At 42.2% G+C, this 10,004-nt stretch overlaps 1 protein-coding gene across 3 annotated transcripts in view; it reads left to right on the top strand.

The window, feature by feature from the left end:
* The window catches only part of MPPED2 (metallophosphoesterase domain containing 2), a 172,547-nt gene extending 162,857 nt beyond the window's left edge, over nucleotides 1–9,690 (top strand). For all 3 annotated transcript variants that reach the window (XM_019519505.1, XM_019519507.1, XM_019519506.1), the window contains exons 6-7: nucleotides 3,791–3,904; nucleotides 8,300–9,690. In XM_019519505.1, coding sequence (XP_019375050.1) covers nucleotides 3,791–3,904; nucleotides 8,300–8,418 — 233 coding nt within the window. In that variant the 3' untranslated portion in view covers nucleotides 8,419–9,690. The remainder of the gene's footprint in view (nucleotides 1–3,790; nucleotides 3,905–8,299) is intronic.
* The last annotated feature ends 314 nt before the right edge of the window (nucleotides 9,691–10,004 follow it).

Below are 10,004 nucleotides of genomic sequence, written 5' to 3'. Positions count from 1 at the left end.
AAATGGGGCCAGGAAGACATGTTTTGACAGTTCAAAGCAGGCCACCACACCTGGAACATCTTCTGGGCAATAGCTGCCCAGATGGCCGGGCAGGGGGCACACATGGCAGTAGTGCTGCACAGAGGGCAACTCTGCAGCCACAGCCCACTGGCAGCTTGCCCAGAGGGGCAGATGCCTCATCTGGGTCTGGCAGGTGCACAGCAGGTCACAGCCAGGCAGCAGCCCTCACCCCACTTCCAGACTGCTGCAGTGGGTAGAAGGTGCAGGGGACTCTTAGGGCTGCTTCAGCAGTCCAGCTGGCACAAAGGGTAGCGTCCCCAGGTACCAACTGGCTGGGCCCCAGAAGCTCCTGAGAGTGAGTAGCCCTGAGCTACTTGACAGGGCAGCGTTTTGTACTGATGGGGCAGGACAGGGCAGCTTTTTATACTGCTGGGGCAGCACAGGTGCTGGCCCCAGGCTCTGGCTCCCCCTGGCTGCAGATCCGGGAGGAGCCAGGCAGGGTTATTTGGCCCAAGTGGCACACTTTGTTCCACAACAAAGTGCATGTCTGAGCACATACACTGAGGCAAAAAGCCCTTGCTCAAATTTGCACCACTTCTATTTGAGTTGTTGCAAGCCACATGCTTGCTTGTATGGACGCGCCCATAAAGTCTAGAGCTTTATTGGCATAAATTGTAACAGCTCTGTTGACTCCAGGGGATTCAATTTACTTAAGTAACAATTTATAATATAAATGGAGGATCTGCTTCCTATAATGTTGGCTTACTGAGGTGAGAAAGTTCATGTAAGTACTTTTTAGTTTTAACAGATTGTGTAGTTCTGCCAAGTTTCTAGTATTCTTTTTGAATTCCAAGGGCCAGACCCTATGCTTATGTAAATCAAAATACTTTCATTAATTTGAATGGTATATTGACTAGAGTAGAACTAGGAAGTTTTACACCAGATGAGAATCTGAGCCAATACATGTAAAGAACTATTTTCAAACTGCATGAAGTACTGAGAAAAGGCATTTAAATGCATCAAGGCAACTCAGCATTCCAGCAGTTTCAAGATAGCTGTGATGTCAGGACTTCAATATGTGTTAGGGTAGATGCTGCCAGCCTGTAGCATAAATGTCACAAGTGGCACAGACAGCTTGTGTATAAGCCACATGGTAGATCACAGAAGGGACAGGCAATTAAGCAGCAGATAGAGCAGGAAGCAGAAAGTAGAGCAGAAGCTCAGACAGGGAGCACAAAGCAGGAAGCAAAAAGCAGAGGAGATCTGGCCGGGAGCAGAGAGTAGGTACCAGAAGGCAGAGCAGCAGATTGGGTGGAGGAAGGGGATCATAGTGCAATTTGGAGATAGTGGCACACCTGCGAAAAAGGTTGGTCCCCATTGTGCTAAGGCATCAGAGCTAGGTGAAGAGACCCATAGGTGCCACAGCATCTAGCCTGGTTGGACTGAATTGCAGCAACAGAGCCAATAATATGCACAGTGCTTACCTGAGCCTAGTTATAAGTGGCGTTCAGCACATACCACTATCAGGGGAATACTATAAAAAGATGTGCAGGTTACCTTTACGTCCACCAGAGCCAGCTTCTGTCTTCAGCAGATCAGTGATGTAACACCTACTCTAGTGGAATGAACTGTGCTTTGAAAAGCAGCATCTTAATCAGAATGAATATTCTTTTACATGTAATCTGTTTTTTATTTGCCGCAAGAAGCATAAAAGTATGAGCATGTTTATAACTTTTTGTGGCTATTAGATTTCAGTGGGTTGCCAATCTGTTTGCTGTATATTGGGTTCACATAGTGTACATTGGTCTCAGAAACATCACAGTCTTTTTTAAATTGAATTCTTTGCAACAATACTTACATTTTTATTTTTTAAGAGGTAGTGGACTAAGTTTCAGATGCATTGCTGTCATCTTGTAAGTGCAGCATGCTCCCACGTTTAAAGCGCCAGCACAGATCAGGGAGTCAGAGATTCGAGTTCTTACTATAGTGCCTGCAAATGGAGATAATGGGCATGTCTACACGAGATGTTTTCTGAGGAGTAGGCTAATTAGCTCTGCAGTAAATGTCTCGGTGTCTACATGTGCAGGGCTATTAGGCTGGAGTAAACTAATACGCTTTGCAAATACAAGTACTACCCTGCTGCGGAGTTTTTTACTCTGAAGCAGTGTACATGTAGATGCTGCCCTGACTGGCTGGGACACGAGAGTGCTTCTGTGTGGGAGCTGCTTGCTGGCTAGCCCCAACCAGAGCGCCTTGTGTGTCCCAGCCAGCCCCTCCACAGCACATTGAGCTGGGTTGGAGCAGCCTCAGGTTGGCAAGGTGACCCCTGGGCCCCCTGCCAGCCAGGGCTGCTCTGACTTGGCTTAACGTCCTGTGATCCCATGCGTACATGCAAATGTACTCTTCACAATAAGCATCAGAGTTTACGTCACATTAATATGCACATGTAGGTGTGCCCGTTGAGACTGAAATCTCCACATACCCAAAGTACTGCTGGTACCGGAAGTACAGACATACCCAAAAGTCATGTTTGTAGAGTTGTGATATCATGTGCATCAGCTGTTGGTCTACAAGTAGTCTTCAAAGATAGTTAAATTTATGTTCCACCACATTTAATTAGCCTGTGCCAAATTCATCCCTGTTGTAACTACTTTGAAGTCAGAAGAGTAATACCAAGGGCAAATATGCTTCCTTCTTTCAGACATAATTTATCTTTTATTCCCCACAGTTCTTCCCACCCCTTATGAATGCATGTCCATGCTGTATTAGTCCAGACAGCAGACTTTTGTAATAATTGATGTTAAGTTTTATGGATTTTCCGTATTATCTATTGAACTAAGTGGCTTTTACTTTAGAAGTAGTCAATTAGCACCAGCTTACTGGGAGCTGTTTCACCATCGCTCTGTGTAGCCTACTGTCAGTGACTGGGCTCAGTAGTAACCCAATACTAACAGACCCTGCTCCTGTAAAAGTTGTGGCAAAAGATGTAATTTAAAGCTCTAGAGGCTTTTTTACACAGATTGTGGGATGTGGTACTGGACTTTAATTAGCAAGCCACGCTAATTAAAAGTTCCCTTGTGTCATGTGTATCATCATCCCTGCACTGAAAAAATGGTGGCAGGGTGCTTTGAACTAAGGCTTATGGAACGTGTTTTATTTCAAGGTGCACTGCCATCATTTTTTCAGTGTGGAGGTGTGCAGGGAAGTTGATAGATGTGCTGCGGAAAGATGCCAGAGTGTGTCAGTTTCTGTGCTCCAGCAGACTCAGTCAAGTCTGGTCCGACGCGCTGGATTTCCAGGTTCCACACATGTGTATAGGAGCCCTAAGGTGGCAGTGATACCAGAAATAAGACACATGATCCTTGCAGTGTGCTCTCTCTAGCATTAACTGGTACCTTAGGTTGACTGCTGCAACAGCAGCCAGCAGCAGAAGAGTGGAAATAAGAGAAATGGAAGGGGAAAACTGTGACACTGCTAGGAACAAATGTCACAGGACCTCAGCTCATGAAGAAGAGGGTCAACTTGTAGTTTAATAGATGGGCTCACATAAAGAGAAACATTATTTCAGGGAGGGAGCAGGGAAGAGGAAAGTGGGGGGTGGAATCTCAGGAACCTAAGGAAGACAAAGTGACAGTGAAAAGTTTCTTAAAAGCCATTGTATGCTTTAATGGAGAGGTTAGGATTACAGGTAATGTAATAAACCTTCAGTAAATTATGGCTTCCTGAAAGACTAAATGAAACCTTACCTGAATAGAGAAAATTAAGTGTATTGATTGCATTTTGCCTTCAGGTTTTCGAGACTGGGTTCCAAAGGAACTGCAGAGAGTTGGCTGTGTGGAACTGTTAAACACAGTGCAGCGGCGAGTACGGCCCAAGCTCCATGTCTTTGGTGGAATTCATGAAGGTAAGCAAAAGTAAGGCTCCCCGGCATGCAGTGTGAAGGGAGTGACACAGATCTCTGTGGCATTTCAGGCCAGCTGTGGATTTTTGATTCATTATAAGTTGCTATAATAAAATGGAAAATGCTGAATGCCCAACACTGAAAACTCAGGCTTTGGATGCTAAAACAAAGATTTAGGAGCCATTTAGATACTTATATTTTAAAATCTTAGGCACTCACATGATTCCAACATACCCACAGCTGTTGCTTTACGAAATCTGCACTGTATGAAGTTATTTGTTAGCAGTTCCAACTGTGACAGATTTGAAAGCATCTGAGGTTCCCTCCACATGCGAGGGATTCAGAGCCAAGTGAGAACTATCCTGTCGTAACACTGGAAAGTCTCAATTAATCCAAGTAGAGGAGCCATCAAAGGAGGCTAGAAAAGAGAGGGCAGTCTGGAGAATGCTTGCTGCAGTGAGGAAGAAGAGAAAAAGGAGCCCTTCATCATGAAGGGAGTGGGGCAGGGAGAGCAGAAAGCACCATGATTTGTTCAAGTACATTTCAGAAGCCATTCTAGAATGCCCTTCATGTTGTGCGGTTTCCTTTAGCCTCAACAAAACTTACTTTGGAACAGTGGGGGCCAACCGTTTTGGCAGGCATGCCACAAATTAAGCCTTGTGCCATCCCTGAGTGCCACTCTGATCCCATCCCTCTGCCTAATCTGTTGCTCTGCTTTCTGCTTCCTGTCCTATACACCACTGTGCTATCTGTTCCCTCCCTTATGTGCCACACACAGAGGCTGCCTATGCCACTTGTGCCATGTATGCTGCAGGTTGGCCACCCCTGTTTTGGAAGATCTCTTTCTCCATTTTGATTCTCATATCAAGCAGGCCAAGTGGGAAACTTCAGAAACAACAAGCACCCTTAGTGGAGGTGGAAGGGAATGAAAGATTGTTAAATACATTTTGGAAGGTTTCAATATTTAATTTATTTGTGTTTGCGGCTTTCATGTTCCAGTGAGGGGAAGACTAGGAATCCTGCCTAAGAAGAGATCACGAGACTCTCTGACCCTAGAACTAAAAATTACACATTAAATGCTTTTATTTCCCCCCCTGGAGTTTTGTCTGTTGACTCTAATTAAGCTCTGTATGCATACGGAGTTGGAGAACTTTGTAGAAGAAAAAGAGCTTTTTTGCTTGGCATTGTTGATTTTTCCAAAGCCTTCATGACTTTATGCAGTGAATTTTTATTTCTGGTTATAAAGAACTGTAAATAAGGAGTTTATAATGGAAATACTGATGCAACCTTAACTATAGTGGCATGAATAGCAGCACTCTAATGCATTCAGTAAAAGATTGGACATTTTGTATAAATATTAATGCTCAGATATTAATGATGAGTGAATACAAGAAGACTTCCAGCCAGAACATGCAAATTGCCTTTATACTATGTAGGTGCATTGTAAGCTAAAAGTAATCAAACTTCCAGCAGTAATAGCTTTCAGCTGATGGAAAGGAAAGGTCTCTTGGTGTGCAAGATCAGTCTGAGAAAACATTGTGGCTTCATGTACAACATCTTGCATTTAAACCTCATAAGTAGGGATGGTGACCCACACACCATAAAAAAGGGGGGAGTTTTATTCCAAAGTTCCAAACCCTGCTTATCTGACTAAAGTGAAGATCTACATTGTACTGAGGCTAAAAGTTGACGTACGGTACAATTAATTCATCAGAACCAAATTCTGCTCTCAAATACATGCACCCATTTTCCATTCAAAACAGAAGAGATTCAGCACAGATTATTTGGATCACATATTTGCTCCAAGTCAATTGATTATTTTTAACCTCTATTTCTTCCCACTGATCTAAATCAAAACTTAAATACATGTAAATAATTTAAATAAACAAATAAAATGATATAGACAGACCACACAGTAGTGTTGTAGTAATTATTCTGATAGACACTTTGATAGTGCACATCTTGCCTTAAATGTTATGCAGCAATGCTCCATACTGTAAAAACTAAATTATTTATCAGTAGCATACCTTACCAGAACAAACAATGAAAGTTCCCTCTCATATATGAAGGTCTAATCAGGAACAAGAAACTGGTGGCATCCCTCTCCTTCATTTTTCCTTGCCTCTCAGTAAGAAAAGCATCAAATGTCTGTTCCTGGGGCATTGTCTTTGGACCACAGGCACAGTACCACAACAGACAGGAAAGGCACAGAAGTAAGTGGTGAAGGGGCCCTGAGTGCACCATGCAATCCTTTATCACAGCAGCAACCTACCAGAAAGTCCAGCCAAGCAAGGACCAAGCAAATAGTCTTCTCTCACATCTACCAATAGGAGACCTTCATGTTATTTAATCCCCTACTTGAGGTAGATCTGAGGAATTATCCCAGGACACCTGAGAAAAGGAGGTTGGAGGAGGCCCTTTAAAATGCATTCTCTCCTTTCTCAAATGTGTTCTTGGAATTTATTCCATCCTCTCCAGAATTACAGGAGCACAAGGCACTCTAACCACATCTCATCATGGCTTACACCAGGCCAGCCAAGAATGGATGGCTTAGAGCTGACTTACACTGACTTTACAACATCCCTATATAAGGGAATTACCAGCCAGCTCCTTATGCCAGATACCTGGATCCCTTGCATGGAGCAAAACAGAAAACTTAGAGTTAAACTCCTAGGCTGTGTCCAGATGAGCATGGGTGTGCAATATGTGGCACTGCAGACCTGTCTGTGGCATCACAAACCACACATGCTGGCACTCCCTGTGCTGCTACCTTGCAGCATGGAGGTGTTTTTTTGACCCTGGGAGATCTGGAAAAAAAGCAGGGTGGCACATGAGGGGGCAGTGTACAGCACCCAAAACCAGAGCCTGGCCAGGCCCCAGGACCACAGGTTAAGCTGCTATGGCGAGCACACTTCTGGCTGCAGCCTCCCCTACCCGACCCAGGGTAACCTGCTGCATGCCAGAGTGCATGTGATAACATGGGCATTGCCCAAGGACAAGTAACAGTGGCACAATATGTGCCGCTGCTGCTTGTCCCTGGGGAAACAAATGTCCGCACTCGTCTAGATGCAGCCCTAAAGGTCATGGCCTACCTCAAACCTTTAGCGAAGTCCCTTTTCCCCTCCTTTGCAGGTAGGGATGTTTTTAGGTCCTTTAGCAAAGCTGTCTCCCCTCTTTACCTTAAATTCCATTCCAATTTTCTGCCTTAATCCTAAAGATGAGAGGGAGGAGAGGAGAATCCTGTGCATCATTAGGCATCCACAGGTTGCAATATCTATGGATCCAGAAGAGCTCTTTCCCTCTGCATGCCTTTTCAAGGACCCTCTGTGTAAAGGCTCGTTGACAGCCCTCCCGTGCCTGAATCCATTCCTAGATCTGTCCCATCTGTGCCTGATCCAACTTAAGTCTATTCTATGATAACTTGAACTTGAACCTCCTCTTGAGTCAAGAGGGAAGAGGCCAGTCCCTGGGGACAGCTCTGCAGAGCAGCCACCTGGAGCACCAGGTACACCTACATTATTACACTGTCATTTAGATTCCTTTCTATGGGTAGTGGTAATGTTCACAATTTTCCAAGCAAGTGTTCAACATCAGCTTTAGGGATTGTTTTATTTTTTTCCATGGGAGGATTTGAAGCCAATGTCCTATCAACAGTATGAAATTATCCATTGCTGCAAGTCCCTAGGTCCCTTTCTTAAGTCACTTCAGCCCATCCAGCTAGGTTTTCATTTCCTGTGTCTTTGGGTTAGAACCACTAGTCACCTCCATTGTCTACATTAGTGAGCCAACCTATAGAAAACACATTTTCTTACCTCCTGTTTGGTTTTCTGAGGCTTAGCAAGCCAGTGGGAACACCAGTGCTGGCAGCCTCCAAACCAAGATCTTTCATGATAGCTAGTGCAAGGTTGGCTAGCTGTCATGAAAGCACAGTGGGTGCTTTCATGGTTTGTCTGAACTTGGAGAGCGCACAATGGGTTCATCAAAGTGCCTGAAAAAAACTGGAGCTTGTATCAAATTTCTTGTTCCTGATTGGTCCTTTTTCTGTCTGGTTAGAGGTATGCAAAATTATAGGAAAGAAGGAACATGTGTTGTGTCCTGTACAGTTTTGGTACAAGGCACAAAACATCTCTACAGCTGATCAGAAAGCTGTGTTCATCCCCACCCAGCCACCCACAGAGTTGCTCTTACTTCAGATACAACACAATGCATTTTTTTTTCCAATTGAAACTTTAATTAGTAGCTTTCTGAAGTTTCTAACATTTTGCAAAACAAAACATTTTGGTTTGATTTCAAAGCAGTGCCCTCACAAGAAACTTTTATTTCTTCTGCTTGTGGGCACTGCATTAGGTCAGTATCGCTTATTTACGTTACAGTAAGTGTGACACATTCTCCCTACAGGTTATGGCATTATGACGGACGGTTACACAACGTATATCAATGCTTCAACATGTACAGTCAGCTTTCAACCAACCAATCCTCCAATTATATTTGACCTTCCAACCCCTCAAGGATCATGAAGCACTACTGCACAGCTGGAACTGGGGAAGGTCTATTAACTGCCATTTTCTAATTATAAAACTTACATTCTCTTACATGTTTATTTCCAAATTATGTGGGGTTTTTTGTAAATTGCTGGTACAAAAAAAGAAAAAGATAGAGGTTGTGCTTTTTGGAAATGCAGCATCCATTTTAAATTGATCAAGCATTGTGAATTTGTAAAATGACCTTTTTTGTTGTTTTGGGTTTTTTTAGTAAACTTGCCATTGTAAATTGTAATAGTGTTCTCAAAAGGACAGCCAAGCTTTCTTTTAATAAGTAAGAGACCTTATTTTAATATTATATTATAAGCTAAAAAGGCAGCATTTTAAAAACACCCAAATTTGCACAACTTATGTTATTGTTTGAATTTGTTTTATAATGTAATTTTTTTCTAGTCCTAAACATATGCTTCTTCTCTCCTGCCCTCCCATTTATAGCACACCTTTTTTAGTAATGTAAACAAGATGAGGGGATCTATTTTGCCCCTTGGTGTGTGTGCATGTACTGTAACTCCCTCCTATTAACAGTAATGTGCAACAAGGGGAGAATAGACTTCATACTTGTTTGTCTCTGCCTACTTTATACCTTAAAGACTGATAATAGATAGCTGCAGCCTGTATGTAAGTATCTACCTTTTTATTGTTTTGTTTGTTTTTTTAAATTATTTTAGCTTTAAAAATATGGGAATGAAAGCTGCAAAGAGCAGGTGTTTCATGCAGTAAAAAAATGTAAATGCGGACTCCTTTTAAATATGAATTTATATATATATGTATTTTTTGTGCATTATAACTAAGCTAGGAATTTAATATTGTCAGTATAGCATCTGCAAAATTATACTGTACAGCACATCTAAATTATGAAGGATGTGACACATTTTCCAAGTGCTCAAGGCCTTCAAGAGCTTGAGTTAAATCTTTGTGCAGTTTCAGGCATGTATAGAATCAAATGGATACAATCAAGCCTCACTAAAATAAGGCTTAGTTGTCCTTTATATTTAAATATTCTTGAATTGTCTTTCAAATTTTCTTTTTTTTTCTTATTTTGCACTGTGTGTAAATGCAATCTTGCTAGCACAAAATATTGTTGCAGATAGTTATTTCTGTTCTACCACTGTAAATGCTATTGAGCTTTGTTCTGTTTTATGTTACCTTGTTAATGGAATTTAGAAAAGCAGTTGTTTCTTTAAATTTATTGTGATATAATATCTAGCAGCCTTTATATGCAAATAAAATTGCAAGATTTTTAAAATGCGCAGTGTTAGGGAGTCTTTGGCTTTGTCCGTGGTGTTAACATTCCCATGGGGGTTGATTAGAATAAGTAACAACTTTTTCTAATTTTTCAATAAATTTTTATTGTACCCCATTCATGGAATGGCAACTAGGTCGATAAAGCACTCAGTGGACTTTTCCTTCCGTTCACCTACCATCTATCTTTCCTTAGCTTTTAGACAGAGGTGGTTTCATCTTCAGATGCTGTAATTCAATGTGATCTGAGTTTATGTGCTGTTAAAGCTCATAGGATACTATGCTAGACAGCGTGGGGAAAAATTGATTATGTAGTAACC

Source organism: Gavialis gangeticus, unplaced genomic scaffold (genome assembly GCF_001723915.1).
Source record: "Gavialis gangeticus isolate Ggan-Ray unplaced genomic scaffold, GavGan_comp1, whole genome shotgun sequence".
In the NCBI taxonomy this organism is placed as follows: domain Eukaryota; kingdom Metazoa; phylum Chordata; order Crocodylia; family Gavialidae; genus Gavialis; species Gavialis gangeticus.
The sequence above is the reverse complement of the archived record's forward strand: the minus strand, read 5'-3'. Positions and strand labels throughout refer to the sequence as shown.